Source organism: Clinocottus analis, unplaced genomic scaffold (assembly GCF_023055335.1).
Source record: "Clinocottus analis isolate CAN_PGR_092001 unplaced genomic scaffold, fCliAna1.0.p SCAF_8, whole genome shotgun sequence".
NCBI lineage: Eukaryota > Metazoa > Chordata > Actinopteri > Perciformes > Cottidae > Clinocottus > Clinocottus analis.
In genome coordinates, this window is record NW_027176240.1 from 19,668,816 (window position 1) to 19,686,546 (window position 17,731).

Genomic DNA, 17,731 nt, shown 5'->3' on the forward strand with positions numbered 1-17,731 from the left:
AATGATGGTCCATTTAGAGTCAAATAGACCATAAAGCAGGGTATGTTTTCGGGTGGGGCTACTTTGTGATTGACACTTAGCTACCACCACCAGAGCTGTAAAGCTCTCTGTCACATCTTCACAACAGCAGTCTGCAAACCAACAGGTGGAGTCCCGGCGACTCTGCCCACACAGCCAATAGGATTTGATAATTGGTTTTGGAAGTGGTCATCTTGAGCAGGCCCCCTTGGTGACCCACAACTAGAAATTCGAGGCGAAACGACAGCTCGTAGTTTGTCTTTGCATCAAACTACGTCACTGTCTCGTCTACTCTGCTGGACGCAGGAAGAACAACAGATTTTTGAAACTGCAAACTCGGCTCTCTGGATCGATGAAGCACGCACTGAGGAATTTATGGCTCTGGTCAACTGTATGCAGCCAAAACACCGCTTGGACCTCCACTTAAAAGGTGGCAGATTTTCTGCTTTTAATAAGATAAAGAAAAAAAGAAGAAAAAAAAGATAGTAAAAACAACGTGGGAAAGAGACTGAACAGGTGTGTGACATAAAGTGGAGAGAGAGGACAGAGTGTACTCGGCACTCGCCGCCACAAAAACCACACAGTGACTCCATTATCTCCCTCTGTTTGTTTCCCCTCCCTCCTCACCTCCATTCATCGCCATCTCTCCTGCATTAGCCCATCTCCCTCTCTTGTCCTCGCCCTCTCTCTCCCTGCGAAGACTAAATCATTGTGTCGTCCCGTTGGAGTGCTGGTGCGTGTTGTCTTTTTCTTTTCAGCTCCATGAATAAATTATCAAAGAGAACAAGAGGCTGCTTTCCTTCATGCAACAATGGCGCTCGTCTTTTGTTGGAGATAGAAATTAAGGAGTGTTTGTGGATTTGTGTGTATCTTTGTTCCTTCCGTGCGGGGATTTTGGGAGTGTCTTATCGCTACGTGCTCTGCACATCTGGACTGAGTTTGGCTCTCAAAGGTTCCCCGAGATTGGATGTGACACACACACAGACACACACAGACACACACAGACACACACACACACACACACACACACACACACACACACGCGCTCAGCAGCAGTTGCAGCAGCTAAAGCATATCTGTGGTCGATTGGAGTTAGTTTGAGCGGACGGTGTGAAGGGCAGCCAAAGGAGTGGCGCTGTGTGACTAATAACGTGACACACACGTACACACATACACACACACACCACACACATAGGTAACAGTGCTCTCTGTGAGTCTGGCAGTCAGAGGATCGATAGCGTAGCCACAAGGAGGCTAATCAATAAGGTGGATTTAACCCGCTGGAGGAGAAGAACCAAGCCTGTATCCCCAGAAAACACACACAATCGTAAACGCACACATCCAACCTCCCACACTATAAATGCACAGACCTCCTCCTCCCCCTGCTGTGATGCAGTGGAGCCTATATATACCACGGCGATAGTTATATCCCAGCTTTTCTCTCCAAACAGAGCAGGTTGGCATTCACAAAGCTCAGAGCTTTGTAAAGCATATCATACAACGGGATTTATTGTCACTCATAGATTTGTGTCAAGTCCCTGCTGACGTGCGTGAGGGAGATGGTCCGTAACCTATTTATTTTGACAGCGGTCGGTAAATATTGCAGGTGTTGTTCTGTTATTTTATATTCTAGTGGCCTAATGCTTTTCTGTTCATGTTCGTCATTTTCTATGAACTAGTAGTGACTTAGTAAAAGCTTTTCAAGGTTAAAAACAAATTAAAATTTAAAGAAGGATTCTTTTTATCTTCCCACCGTATGTGGAAGTGCCCTAAACGTGCATTCTCCCAAAGGCCAGTTGTATACTACGTCGCTCGTATACAGTCCAAATATGGTCACTTCCGTTTACTGGCTGCAAAAACTCAAGATGGCGACGACCACCACACCGACCTCGGCAGTCAACAAACCAACGGGTGACGTCTTGGCGACTACGTCTTGTGCACAGATTATAGTATAAGCTGGAGGAAGATTCTCTGTGTGTTCTGCTGTTGCACTAGCAATCTAATCCAGCTCGTATGAGCCTTTGTTGCTTTCCCAGATCCAACCGTCTGTCTAAGTCCGTCTGCCCGTGCATCACATCGGTCGCGTGTTTCTCCAAATCGGAGCATCTGTGTGTCTGCGTGTTCCCAATTCTCAATCGATCCAACAAATTCCAACCTGAAGCTGCCACTTACTCCAAAAACACAGCCTAACAAGATTGTCGGTGCTCTAAAAGCCTCCTGTTCAGTGACAAATAACATTCCCGTCTGAAAACACCTGAAAATACCCTGTTTAAATTGGTGCACGTGTCTCTTAGTTGCTGCTGTTTTGATTTGATTACGTATTCGTTCCCTGAACAGCACCGTCACGCACCAGCCGTCAGACCACACCGTGACCTTCAATCACTCAAGTGTGTGTGTGTGTTGTTTGTTGTTGTGGTTTGCGTGCATAACCAAAATGTATTTTTGCTTTTTTATAGGTATGAATCGGTCTTCTTTTTTTTTTAACCTCTTTGTGTTTGTCTTAAAATGTCTGTGTGTGTACGTGCGTGAGTGTGCGTGCTGCGACTGACAGATGAATGTCACCGGGGTGGAAAGGAGGCTTGCGTGTGGCAGCTTAAGATCTCCTCTCTGTGACAAAACCTTTTAGGTGTGTGTGTGTGTGTGTGTCTGTGTGTCTGTGTCTGTGTGTGTGTGCGTGTGTGTGTGTGTCGGTGCCACCAGCTGAGTGACAGATTGTGTTGAGTGGTGCAGAACTGCAGCAGCCCGGCACACTTACCAACCTCAGACTTACTGCGGTGCCACACACACACACACACAGTGGGTGTCTGGGCGGAGCTCGGTCTCAGTCTGTATTGATAATGCATTATCAACAAGCTGCACCGTCCATTTCTTTCCGTCTTGTCCCTCCCTTTGTCATCCTCTCCGCATGTCCGTTTTCCTTTTTTCTTTCCTTACTTTCCCCTCCCAGTCATCTTTCCATTAACTCTCCTCCTAATTGCCCCCTTCTTCCTCGACCTCACCCCCCCCAGATTGACCCACTCGTCCTCCCTGCGTCTCTCTCTTCCCTCCCCGTCTGTCTTCTGCAGCGCCGGCTCGCTCACCCGGTGGCAGTTTTATCATTCTCTTTCATAGCGTTAATAAGGCAGCTGTCAGCCACGAGGAGACAATCCACTTCCTCGCAGCGACCACGACTACTACATGTACGACCACGCTGCTGCTGTCGCCGATACCAGTCACTCATCTACGACTGCTGCTACCACACCTACCAAAGTCAAATAAAAGTCAGCACCTCGAATAATGGCACACGCGGTAAACTCGGCAGTACGTGTTCCGGGCGTAGCCGCCGCGTTGTCGGCTCTTGGTTTCTCTTTTGAAAAGAATGACTTTGTTCTTCTTTTTCTTTTCTTTTTTTTGCGTGAAAGTGACTTTCACACATCCGTGCAGTAAGTTGCTACATCGGGGAATAAAAAGTAGAAGTGATCCAAATTTATTAGCAAATGAGAACAATAAGTCAAGTCCCACGTAAGTGATCTGGCCTTGAGGTGAGATTATTTTCTCACGCTGTACTTGTTCACTTATTAATTCTAATCACTTCTTCTTTGCTGCTTGTTTTTTGTTGTTTTTGTTCAGTGTTAAGCTACTGTCAGTGCAGAGCTTCCTTCACGTATTAAAAGTATTTTGGCAGCTTAAAGAGACATAATCCCTCCCTTCCCGGGTAGGTTTTAATGTGAAAAAGTGAGTGAGTAGATTTGACGGCAGATAGACTGCGTGAGAAAAATCTGAAATTGAAAGTCAATCCAGAATAATTAGTGAAAGACGGAATTGTTGTTGTTGCACACGTTCCGGGATTTGCAAAGTTCAGGCCATTCCGATTCCAAATTTAAATAAAGGGTATTTGCTGCAATACTGCAGCTTTCTTTTCCCCCGAAGTTTTGAATCTGTCATCGCAGTTTTTTGGGATTGTGTGACAAATTAGTTTTGAACAGATTCCTTTTTATAAGCAAACAAGATGGCTGCAAAAAAACAAACGATCAGATGGCGTACTCTAAGTCCACAGGACAACCGAAGGGAAACATGGCCTTCGTCCTACTTCGTTGTGCTTCTGCGGTTCTTTCGTCTCGCTTGTGCACCTGCTGCGTGACTCGTCTTCACTGGTCCTTGTCCTCGTGAGCCGGAAGCGACCTTCTAAGTGGAAGTTACATATAGATCCTCCTTCCATTTTCCCAATGTGGAATACAGCGGTTACCTCCGACCCCACCCTCTGATGTAGAACACAACTCCATCTAGCTCCCAATTCCTCAAAATACCGTCATTTTTGTCAATGTGCTTTGCCTTACCTAACTTCCTTTGAAGACGGGAGTTTACTTTGAAAAGATGCGCCATCTGAAGCCAGACAAGCACATGGAGCGTCACAATTTGCGGCCTGGGGGAGGGGACTGACCCAAACGTCTGTGTTTGAAGAGCTGGGAGCGAGAATGTGCCGGTCAACACACGTTGACTGAGCCGTCGGCTCTCTGCCGAGCCGTGTGTAGGCAATCCATCCGGTGTATAAATGTTTATATACATGTGGACGTGTAGCATCCGAGTGATACCAATCCAACTACTTTACAGAGCGACTATATCCAGTGGTGCACTGCTCGACCTTTGCAGCAGTTCCACACTTGGTTCTTTGCCGCACTGTCTGCAGCTGTATGCCCAATGTCTACCTCAGTCCTCCTCATGCCTATTATTCCTCTTTCGTCCTTTATTTCCTGTCCTCTATGTCTCTCCCTCTCGCGTCCGCCACTAACCAATTTCCAGCCCTCATCTCCTGTTCGTCTCCTTCCACTCTATTTGTTTTTTTCCTCCTCTCCCTCTATTAGTGTTCCTCAATCTTTGCTTGTTCCATCACCTCGCTCTGCCCTCCCCTCAGAGGATAAGACGTTTGTTTCATCTCTCAGCCTCTCGTACGTGCGTACGAGGGAGGACGGGGGGATTCTGTGAGGCTCACTACAGTCTCAGTGGGTCGCCGTGTGTGCGTGCGCGTGTCTCGCTGGATCTATGTTTCATCATTTTCATCATTTGTGCGATGGTAGTCCGTGATGCAGCGCTCTTCCAAGTTCCAGTGACTGTAGTTGGTTTAAAAAGGTGATATAAATATTTTTAGATCAAAGCTGTTGTTAGCTGGTGCTTGGCGAGAGCCGCGGCTGGATGGATGGCAGGAGTCGAGGATGTCTCCGCTTGCATGTTTTTGTTTTTATTCGCTTAGTTCTTTAGCATTCATCACACAAACTGCCATGTCTAATATTAACATTTTACAGTTTGACACAGATTAAGACTTTATCAGACCCAACTCCCACCGGGGATGTACCTGCGCGGAGGATGGGGGGATTTTTACAAGGTCGTCTTTATTGTTGTTGTACAACAGGGTTGCACAACAAAATGCAAAATGTAGTATATCGTATGTGGAGGGTGGAGGATGAATTAAGAAGTCACTCAGCTTGAGGGAGGAAGCATCTAATACTTCTTTATCTCTTTCCAGATGGCAGCCAGGGTGAACATGTTGTGTCTTGGGTGGGCTTTTGTCTTTTTAATATCCTTTGAGTTCTTCGCAGGCACCTCTTGTCACCAACGTTAGTGACTCTCAGTAGAAAGAGCGTGTGGAACCTGACCAAAGTGTGTGCCTCTGTACGTAGGGACTCATGCGGTATTCATTGAGTTATAAATAGATATTTGTTTTCTTCTTCAAGCAATTGGAAGTAAATAAATGCAAGGGGTAAGCAAGTTGCTGTTCCATGCCATATTAATAAAAGATATTTCTACTTTGGGTTTTTTGTCTTTTGTTGTTGTTGTAATTATTTCTCTCTTTATAAAATTATATTTACCTTTTTGTTCTATTACATCTGTTTTAATCTTTACTCAAACTCTGGCATGAGACGTTCCTTGGGATAAATACAGTTTTATCTTATCTTGACTTATCGCCATCAGTTTCAGGTTGAGCTCGGGGTAATTCCTGTCTGAGAAACCTGTCCTTTAAATTTCACCATGAAAACCACATTATTTGCTCATTATTTTAATGTCATCCTGCTGCAGCTTCCCTTTCTCTTCCTTCCACATTGCTTGACCTTTTGTTGTGCAGATGCTGAATGTGGTTGATATCTACAACAACTAAATGCCAAGCCTCGGTGTGCATATTTGGTATGCTGTTTTCATTTTATAATTTTTTTTAGATGGCACAGGGTAGTTTCCACTTAATAAAAGCCACGTGCAGAAGCAGACGTGCCAGAACCACAAGCTGCTGCCTGCTTTCAAAGTGTGGCTTATCGTCTCATCAAGCACTTTTTATAATAGCATTATCTCATGCTTTGATGTAATTAGGATGCCACAGGTACCCGAGGGATCTTAGGTCCAGTTTCATATACCTAATGAATATTTATATACAGTATTAGCATTTCTGGCAGCTAGCTCCCAATCTTGATTAGTTCTTTGCCTCATGGGTCCCTTTGCGTTTGTTTCCATGCTGGTCGTGACATACATTTTTTTAACAGAAAACATCTCAAAATGGCTTTATCGAGAGATGTTGGAAATGAACTATCCTCATAACCTTGTATGGTAAAAACTAAATTGGATAGAACTCAATAATACATCACTTTTGTTAACAATAACTGAAAATTAAAAGAAGGCATTCAAATAATGGCACACATTGTAAATTAAGTATATCGTATATGTCTGTCTTTCTGGTTTTATGAGTATGAACCTGAGATCTCAGTAAACACCTTGAGGGAATTCCTTCAAATTTGGCTCAAACAATCGAACCAGACTCAGGGATGAACTGATTCGAAATTGGTGATTAAAGGCCAAGATCACTGTGACCTCACAAAACACATTTTTGACTAAACTCAAGAATTGATATGCTAATTATGACAATTTCCCACACTTGTCTAAAAAGAATAAAATGATGAAGTGATGACAATATGGAGAGAAATGGATCTCAACTGCCACTCGACTGCTTTGCAGAGGCTTTCAATGTGAAACCTCTTTGCAAGAAGTTGAATATTAATGGACTTTATTTATTTATTTTCTCCCTTTTCATTGGTATTAACACATTCACTCTGTGGGGTTCAGTGTCACGGTCGAGTACACTTCAACATGTAGACAGCAGGAACTAGTGATGGAAATGCCAATCCTTAAACTAATGGATAACCCACTCTCTCCTAAAGCACACCCGCCTTAGTATCACTGACTATCTTGACACCAAATGGCAAAAACATAAAAGCTGCAAAGTGGAAGCGATTGAATGAATGAGTAAAAAAAGACCAGTACTACATTCTACAGAAATGTTTCACAGTAAAAGCCTTTCATCTTTTTTAAATATTTGAAACATTAACAAAAATAGTTGACTTTCATTGACAGTAGCTTAACATAGAAAGAGGCTAGCCAGGAAGTTAGCTTCGCAATAAGCAAACAGGATTTTTCCATTTTGGATAATTAGGCCCTTAGGATATAAACAAACTACACCAAGATCACACAAACGTTACCACCACTAAGCTAAAGGCGGACCAAAGGTTTAGTGATGACATCATTGTCGTCTCATTTAGCCAAATGTTAGCTACCTTCTAAGACACCTAAAAAATATAAATACACAACAAGGGTATTTACAGACATATTTTAACTTGCTCTCACAGACCATATTTCCATCGTTGAAATAAAACCCTAACTCAAAAAAAGTCCATTGACCTTGAGATGAGGGAACCAGACGAGCATGAACGTTGATCCTTTTAGGACTCATTTATGCAGCGTTCCATTGTATTTACTGTCGACTTTGTATGATCAGAGATAATAGAAGGGACCCAACAGTACTTCACTGTCACCCTGTTCTTTTTTTAAAAGCCCATTGAGTACATCAGGGTCGAACTTACAGCAGACTTTGCTCCCCATTCAGACATACAGTGTGACAGACGTCAGCTGATGGCTTTGTCGAGTGTGAGCTTTTGACAGCGATCTGATCTGACAGCAGTCATCGGAGGGTTCGGTTTGCTCAGTGTCTTCCATTCTATCTGGCATCACCCTCATTGCCTGAATATACTCACATGTTGGGGAGAGATGGACGGGGGTTTGGTTATCGATTGCTGGCCTCCCTTCCAATTCCACTTTCTTTATCTGTCGAGACTCAATCACAGTCTGTCACTCGCCGTCTGTCAACTGCATCTTCCGGTGTCTTCCCGAATAACTACACAACTTGTCTGCAAGTGTTTGGAGAACAATATTGGCAACATGTCTATCCAAACCCCCTCATACGGCGGGGAATTTCAGCTTTTTTATGCAGACTGACATTTGGGATTTCCTTCTTTTATTCTTCTCGTGTTTCTCAGCAGCTAATGTAGCACTGGGAGGCTATGAAATCTCGATTTTGTGACTGCGCATGATCTGAAATGTTGGTAATCAAATGGACAGCCTTGCCAAAAATAGAAATTCCAATTCTTGTTGAACTCGCCGTGCCAATGCTCTTAATGGAGGTGCTTTTCTGAAGGATAATTTTGTATTGCTGATAATGATGTCTATGAACTTGCATTGTTTTGTAATATTTTTTAGATGTACCAATTGTCTAACATAATTCTGTTTACCTTACATCTAAAGGTTAGTTTTTGGGTTGACAAGGCACCAATCTCATTTGTCATATCCAGACTGGTCCTATAAGCAAAATGTCACTCTAATAATAATTTCCGTTTATAAATTACATTCATTTAGCCATTGCGGGTCTTTCTTTTTAGTACCACAGCAATTCCTGGCCTCACCTTGTTTTGAATGATTCTGAGAGGTCAACCAAGTAGACTTTACAGATATTTCAATGTCTGTGAAAAAAGGGCATTGGTACTCTGTATCAGTAGACGCCCTGCGTTGAGTTATTGAGATGGGAATTGGTACTGGTATTACACAATTATATTCTTGACGTGTATCATAGTTTAAATATATATATTTTATTCAGATATCAGGGGATACTGACTTTGAAAAGTGGAAACTGTGCTAATGGGGCCGATCTATTCAATTCTATGTTTCATACATAGAAGTGACAGGGTTCATTCTTTTATGTGTAATGCAACATCACGCCTGCCATAAACATTGCTTTCTTAATTTTGGAATACAAAATATCTATTCAATTCTATGTTTTATACTATTTACATTATGTTCATTTTCTAGATTGTTCTGAGATCCAATATGCATATGCATGTAAAGGGGATTAGATCAGATTCGTTTAGAGTTTCCACAAATAATTATATTTGAATATCCTTTTTGCTCCCTATATTTCTCCATAATTTGCTCTAATGGTCAATCACTTGACATAAGTGTCTTACAACATTGTTGGACATGGATATTGATTAGATGTACAAAGAAAACATTGACTATGCTGCTTGGTCGGAGAGGAATCTTTTTGTACTTTTATGGGACTAAAATCCACACTGTCATTAAATACATTTTTCAAAACTAGTTATATTAATGAACAGCACCAACCAACCTTTTTTCTGCTGTACACAAACATCCATCCTGCTGCTATGCATGCAGCCTCTGTATGAGCTTTGCTGCAGTCCCAACACACATCAATTGGCAGCCAATGCATTCTTGATTAGGCGTGGACACGGTAATTGTTTTCATTGCCTTGGATTGGAACGACATTGAATTTAATATGGTCCATCGATCTTTTGTTGGGGGGAAATTGGGTTTGTTACCAGCATTGTAGATCTCTCATGGCCCACGTGTTAACCTTTAATACTCCCCAACCCCCTCTCTCTCACACCACATTATTCTCTCCAATCTCACTATATCTCTATCTCACCTCACCCTCCCCTCATTATCCTCCTGTCTCAGTCTCCTACTCGTTGACTTTCGCTCTTTCCTGTTCCCCTCTTGGTCTTCCCTCTTGTATTTTATTCCCTCCTATTCCTCCCCCACTATGTATCCCCTTCGTTATGCTCCCTGTATTTACTTTCAATTTAAAAACTCCATTAACATAATTGCCTATCAGAAATAGTATCGACATGGCAATTTAACACTGACCAATAGCTGAAAGGTGTCACCAGCAAATATTTGTATTTCACTCCACATATAACATCAAAGATTATCAATATTGCCATTGACAGTTCTCTTTTTCTGTCGTTGGGTGTGAAAATTGAATCATTTCAAGTGAAATTTGCAAGGTAAATGGGTTGATACCATGTATTAAGCAGGCATATGTGGATGATTATTATATATTACATTTTATTTGGGGTCAGCATTGGTTTTCTGTATTGAAACTTACATAGACAGGTGAGGTCCTTGCACATAATTGCAGTATCTATAATAATACTAAAATGAGAACACACAGAAAATCTGTCAATTGGACACCATACTAAATAATTCCTTATTGCCTTTCTCTTTCCCAGCATTCAGAGTGTAAAGCCGGTACCAAGGAAAGCGCAGAGCCGGCCGTGGACCTGCTGGGCCTGGGTAAGACGTGACCTCCTGCCAATATAACAACGTGTCAAACTGTACACTCACACGACCGCCCAACGTGTCAGATGTTTAAATTAAACCAATTATGCTGGGTGATGCAATAACATTTCTCGATTGATAGTGTAATAATAGGTTGAATATTGTGGCACGTAGTAAGGGAAAGGTTTAACACTGTCATGCTAGATTTGAGTCATGTACAAAGACCTTTTGTCCCACTTTGATGACTTATTACTCTACCTGGCACTTAATAATGGGTGACTTCAGGCCACCATGTCTGACACAACTGTGAGCAGACTACAGTTAAATCCACTCTATGGTTCAGTCATGGATTGGTCTATGTAATTATGATTTAAGGTATATTTAGAAAAAAGGGAAAGTGATGGGTTAGGGCAAACCTGAGCCAGCCCTAACTATAAGCGAGGAAAGTCTTAAGTCTACTCTTAAATAAGGTCACCGTGTCTGCCCCCCGGACTGAAAGTGCAAGCTTGTTCCACAGAAGAGGAGCTTGATAACTGAAGGCTTTAGCCCCCAACCTACTTTTTAAGACTCTGGGAACCAGAGGTAGCCCTGCATTTAGTGAGCACAACTCTCTAGTGGGGTAAAATGGCACTCTAAGCTCCTTAAGATATGATGGTGCATCACCAGTTACGGCTTTGTAGGTAAGGAAAAGGATTTTAAATATGATTCTTAATCTTACAGGAGAGCCAGTGCAGAGCAGCTAATAATAGACGTGTGGCCTGAAGCGTAATGATGAAGTTATGGATCTGTTTACATTCTAATAAAGCTGTGAATTTTGTTTTGGGGGTATTACTCTTTAGCTGGTTTCTTTCTCAATCTGAAAACAAACAAAAAGGAATGACACTTTAAAACATGTCAGTGTGCACTTGCCATCTCAAAAGCAGTTAACCAAAAATCGAATCCTGAAAAAAAAAAAGTGGAAACTACAGCTACGGCGCGGTGGATTTAAGAGATGGAAACATGTACATGCTCGATGCATTTATTTGGCTTTGTAGTTTTAGAGCAAAAAAGGAAAAAGAAGTAAGAGGGGCATCAAATACTTATGAGTCAGCAAAAAGCAAGAATCTTTTTTTTAATTCTTTTTTTTAAGAATACTTTATTAATCCCACAGTAGGGGAGTTATTCTCTGCATTTTCAACATCCTTAGTAATTGAGGAGCTTTGTGCTGCTGTGAAGCTCTGGGGCTTCAGTGTCTTGCTCAAGGACACTTCAACATGAAACTATGGGGAGAAAACAAGGACCCAACCAGCTTCCTTGGTAATCTTTTTGCCAAATATTAGTTATTTTTTTGCACATATACAACTTTATTTGTATTGTTTTAACAAAGTAATTGCACATGTGATTAGTTTTTGTCAGAAGGAGCAATCTGTTCTACTAATTTTCTTTAATCTATTAATTAAAAAAGCACGGATGGAGGAGTCTCAAAAAGTGGGACCGTTTCGTTCCAATGTTGTTTGGGCGGTGGGGCCCGAACATTTTTCTTCCTCCAAAGTGGGGCGTAACAGAATAAGTTGACGACACCACTGTTTTAACCCATCATTTAGTTCAGTGCCGCGAAGAGTGTCTTGACTCTCGAAATCCCCGATTCGATTTGAACATTTCTTTTCTAGCACTGATTATTAGACCGCATTCGTGAAGATCCAGAGATTGCTTTTGCCCCGACGGCTGTCAACAATTCTGTTTTTGTAGAAGTTTGTCGCCGTAGCTGTCAGCTTTTTTGAGGGAGAACTGACTACTAATTTCCTGCATGCATTTAAAGGCATTTCTGTCCAATTCAAGACCACAACAGCACACTAGCCAAATGCACCAATGCTGTGACATTCAGCGAAGGTCACAAGCTGCACTCAAACCTGTGACATTTCGAGTGTAGTGTTGTTCAGTGTAATGTTGTCTTCCGTACTTTTTTTTTATGCCAGAACGGCAGAACACAGCCGGTCAGGGTTGGTTCTGTTTTTTTTTCACCATGAACGTGTAATATCCAATCACCTGGTTTTTCCGTATACAAGGCTGTATTGTATTAGACTCGGCCGAGGGGGTAAGCTGCGCTGACAGAAGAAACAGCCGGTGGATATGGCGTTGATCAAATGTTCCCGGCTGCAGCATGGAAGAGTGGACGCCCTGCTATGAATATCCAATGCTACACACCTCGCAGCCACGTCATGTGCATGATATTTCACACATAATCGATAAGTCAAATTTGTGGCAGTATGCCTTCAGCACTCTCTCTCACACACACACACAAACACACTCACACGCACACCCAATCCTCCATCCATCCAACCGTGTCTCTGGTTATTTTACCCTGTGTTTTTTGTCAGCTCCTCTGTTCAGTCTGATACAGTTTAGCAGGCTGTGCTGGAATGAAAGCACAAACAATATTGTGAGACCAGCCAGACAAGCATTTTAAAATGTACCTTTTCTAATTGTTATTATCCATCATTTAAAAAGGTTTCTTTTTGACAAATAAAACAAAGTGTTTGTATTTCTCAGGTTTTTGTTTTCAGCTTTGCTGTCCCATGATGATGAATACTGTCTAAGAGACGCTCCATCCTGCCAAAAATAGATCTCCTCAGGAGCCATGGAATCGATTTATATAAAAAAAAACTCTTATTGATGGAGCACCCCTGTCTGTTTGTTTCTGTCTCTACGCCCCTTTCACTTCAACCTCGGCTTTTCCCTGCTGTAATGTCCCTGACACGCCGAGTTGATACTTGAGTCCAGACGGAGAGAGTAAACAGGATTCTTCCCATGTTGTCTCCTCTATTCTAGCAGCAGCTGTGCTTGTGTTGGTCCCAGCTTTACCTTTGGTTAAAATATTTAAGTGACTCTTCCTCTTGATATTGATAATTGCTGAAAGACAAATTGTTTTGTTGCTTAGTTCTTGTCTCCATTCACTTATGTTATCTTATTCCAAACCATTTCTAAATGCACGATCAAACATATTTATATTTTGCAATAAAAAAAAGAAGGATAATTGAGCGAAGACTAAAGCTGGGTCCGCCAAAACAATGAAGCTCATCGGCAATTTATGCGACACACTTCAATGTGCTAAGACGCCAAGTAGGCTACATTTGCAAAGCCTTGATTATTTAAAATATTTTATTCATGCATTGTTTACGTGCATGTGTTTTTGCCAGCAGCCTTCTTTTCTGATGCATTGCCATGTTTCTTGGCACATTGCTGGCGGGAAAGTGGCGTCAGGACCGTGTGTCATGTCGCGGTCCTTGTATACTTTCATGGTACAAACACTGCGATCAAAACTAAGCTGGAATTTTGTTTATTTTACGACTTGACCAATTTCTCAGTGCAACATTGAATGAGTTAATCTTCGCCCAATCTCAGACCCACTGGCTATTGGCCTGATGGCGATCTTAGCCTCTGGGGAACTGGGGAAGCCAACTACTATCCAAATAATGGATTTCCGGGGTAAGACCCTTGCATGAGCTGGTCAATGTTAACAGATTTGCATTCATATGCAGATTTATGTTAAAAGTTCTTCATTAACTGCAAATAAATCACAGTTTTAGATTAATTCAGTTTAGGTCTGTTAGAACATGGAGAGCAAGAGGAGACAAAACCGGTAAACACAACTCGTTCTACCTTTCAAACTAGACACTAGGTACTGCTCTAGTGTCAGTTTTGGACGTGGCACGGTTGGCGTGGCAGTTTCCTCTTCATCGTAGTTTTCTGTCGTCACAGAAAGTTAGGTTCGGGCAACAAAACCACCTAATTAGGTTCAGGAAACGTGTGTGAATGATGCTAACCAAGACACGGGACACAAATGGCCGTTACCTGGAGGAAAGTCCTGTGTTTGTTTGACCAATCGATCGGCCTGCCCCGACCAAACCTTTTGTTTGACTTAGTATGGACTTAGACCGGGTTATTAAACAAGACTGTGTAATCACCACTCTTTAGATGTTGGCTGTGTTTTGTTAACAAAACAAAGAAGGGATGAACTCTACAGTTAACAGGTTCAGTCAACGATCTTTATAACCTGAAAATCAATCTGAAATATAAATGGTTTACTTAGGCAGCCTGGTGTGGACTGTATAAACCACTCAGAGGGGGAGAGAACAATGTTGCAAAAATTGCAAAAACAACATTTCCAAGTTTAGGAATAAGCACCGTTTGAGCGTGACATTTACTAATATCATAAAGTTAGTAATGTTCAAAATGTACATGCCACCTCTAGTCCCCTACACAAAACATCATGCAGAACCTGCCTTAGTTAATTAGTGCTGCAAATTTAAATGAGCAATTCATCAAATTGCTAAAATCAATTGATGATGTGCAGTGAAACTCGGGCCACTGGCAGTCGGGGCTCACAGAGCAACTGTTCACTTTGCGCCGCCCTCACTGCAGAAAAAATAAAAAGTGTTAATATCATCCGACCTTAATAATAACAAAGCAATAAAAAGCAAAAATCGGTTGATGTTTGTTTACATGGATTTCTCACTGGTTACATAATCAGTCATCTCCAAATTGTGGGTATGCAGGTTTTCTTGCAGCACCTCTTTAAAAGAAAAATGTGCATCAAAACACAAACATCACAGTATAAACTATATAGCATTATTATCTGTTCAACTTTATCCCCTTTAAACACAAATCACCAGAAACATTTTGTGTATTTTCCACACACCCCTCTCTTTAACGCTTACCAACTGGGCTCGCGTTCCTTCTTTTCCCCCTGGACTCCCAGAATCCCTCGCTAGTTGGGACTTATGTTTCGGGGTGGCGGAGGGGACACTTCAAAGACCCAGTTTATTTTCATAATCGACAGAATGGGTGGATAAACAACATTTTTCACGTGCGTTTGTGCGAAATCTAATCACAATATTGCGTTGAATCAATGCAGGGCTTAATCAAGTATAATATTTTAGCCCTTTCTGCGACAGCCAAGTCTCTAATGTGACAGCCTCCCACTGCTGAATGAGATCGCTGTATTCATTGAAGATACTGGGAAACTGTGTGTGTGCGTGTGTGTGTGCGTGTGCGTGTGTGCGTCTGTATTCGGGGTGAAGGGGTTTGGGGTGGAAATCCACCTCACACACACACACACACACACACACCCTGAACCACAGGTCTGTTTCCATGGTGAAGCTAAGAGCGCTCTCAAGAAGCGGCTCCATCCCGTAATAAAAGGACGGTGGGCTCATTGCCCGACATGGCAGTCATGATGATGATGATGGGCCCTTTTTCCTCTCTAAGGCTCATTTCCATGGCAATGAGTGAATGAGCTTTTGCTCAGAGAAGTGTGTGTGTTGGAGGGGTGGAGGGGTATTAGCAGTAGAAAGGTAACAGGGTAATTGATTCACATGAAATCTATTTTTGTCTCTTGTCCATGTAAAAACCTGTCAATGTGACAAAAGAGCGGTATCCGTCGTTCTTGTTGGCCCCAAAAGTAATAAATCGTACTAGGCTTTGCTCTTCAAGCAGCAATTTAGAAGGTGACTTGAACTGTCAAAATAAAAGCCAAGCTCATATAGGCAAGTTAAATCAAGTACTATTTATTCTTATAGCCCAGTTGCTACAAATCTCACATTTTCCTCGGATGAGCTTGAAGGACGGAGGGCAAAAACTCAAAGTTTAATAATTAGGGTGGAAGATGTCAGCATCAAAATAGTTCTTTGAAAATTAGTTTTGGTAAGTTGTTCAGAAGGATGCTGAGTGGTCTTTGCGAGCCTTTTCCCAGTGAGTGGCTTTCCCTGTAACCCTGCTGTCTGGCTAAAGGAGCTCAGTCTTGTTCACACTTTAAAAGGGCTAAATTATGGATGTTTCATCATTGTGGTTATATAAATGACCTCTGCTTCTCGCTGGCACTTAGAGACACACACACACACACACACAGACACACACTACTCCCTTTCACACACTCCCTCTCCTCCCTTCTGTCTGCCTCTTCATCACCGTCTCTCTCGTGGTCTCTCTGATTACCGTTCAGCTATATTTACAATTTAGCAAATTTTTTAGCTGAACAAAAAAAAAAACACATGCCTGTTAGATACTACACAATGCTTGATTTTGACTCCTTAGATTTCCTTGGTCTTCCTGCGAAGGTAACCGTCAAGAATGACTTTTTATTTGCTGAATAAGTAGATAGCTACGTCGCCCTGCTTTCCAGTCCTGAGACTGGAACTGTGCAAAGCACACAGATGGGGAGATTGTTATCGATTGGTCTCCTCATCTCACCCTGGGGAAGCAAAAGCAAACACAACAGGCATTCCTCAAAAGGTTGGACTTTTTCGTTAACTTCAGAAGTTGTCGTTATCATTGGTGCTGTAGTGGTGAATGTAGAAGAGAGTAAATATTTGCATACGGGGTGGTCATCATTGGACAAAAAGGAAACTACATGAACAGACTATAATATCAAGTCAAGAGGTAGTGTAGCAGAGATTCCACCCCTGAAATAATAACTACAACTATTTAGTTTTTTGGGTAAGTTAAAGAGTCTTGGATATATCAGCCGTAGAGAGCTAGCTAACATTACATGCACTCTATCGTCTATGCGGTAATGCGGTTGTTAGATGTCGTCCTCATTCCTGGAAAGATACATTTTCAAGGGGAGAAGGCAGATGTTTCTACTGCCAATACCTCCAAAACTAGGCAACTTGCACCAAAACAATCTCAATCGATAAATGTCACTCCAGGTAAGAGGAAAACTATGCAGTTTTTAAGTTTGGGGTGAACTCTCCATTTATGTTAGTTTTACTTGCAGTAAACCACTCACCATCCACTTGATCAGTCCAGTGTCCTTTCTTTTTGTTTGACTGTAACAAGGATTGTGTTACCCTGTGAGTCTCCCCCGCCAGCACAAAGATTTGTTGCGACAGTTTAAGGATTCCTCCGGGCGCCAATCCTGGCCTGCTGCTTTCAGGCGGACGGTATCTCTGACCGTCTTGCTGACGGTGACTCCAGTCTCTCTCGCGCCTTCGTCTCTACTGCCGCTTTTAACTTAATTACGTCATCATATTACATACATTTTTATATACATACATGAAATTTGCTCTCTGCATTGAACCCATCCATAGCCATTTAGAAGCAGCGGGCTGCTGGGAAGCAACTTGCGAACTATGGAGAGAGACTGGGGATCGAACCACCTTGTGGTTGCCATGTTAGATATAGCTGAGGCCAATTAAGCATCTGCCCGGCACAGTTCCCTGAGCCACCGCCCATACCTCCCTCTGCAGCTGAGCCCAACCACGCCCCCGACACCACAGTGACTTTTAACACTTTTTTTTGTGGTGAAGAA

The 17,731-nt window shown here is 42.2% G+C and overlaps 1 protein-coding gene across 3 annotated transcripts in view; it reads left to right on the forward strand.

Annotated features, from left to right (window-relative positions):
- smap1 (small ArfGAP 1) overlaps window positions 1-17,731 on the forward strand; it is a 77,270-nt gene that overhangs the window by 41,864 nt on the left and 17,675 nt on the right. For all 3 annotated transcript variants that reach the window (XM_068568218.1, XM_068568216.1, XM_068568217.1), the window contains one exon: window positions 10,395-10,458. In XM_068568218.1, the coding sequence (XP_068424319.1) occupies window positions 10,395-10,458 (64 nt within the window). The remainder of the gene's footprint in view (window positions 1-10,394; window positions 10,459-17,731) is intronic.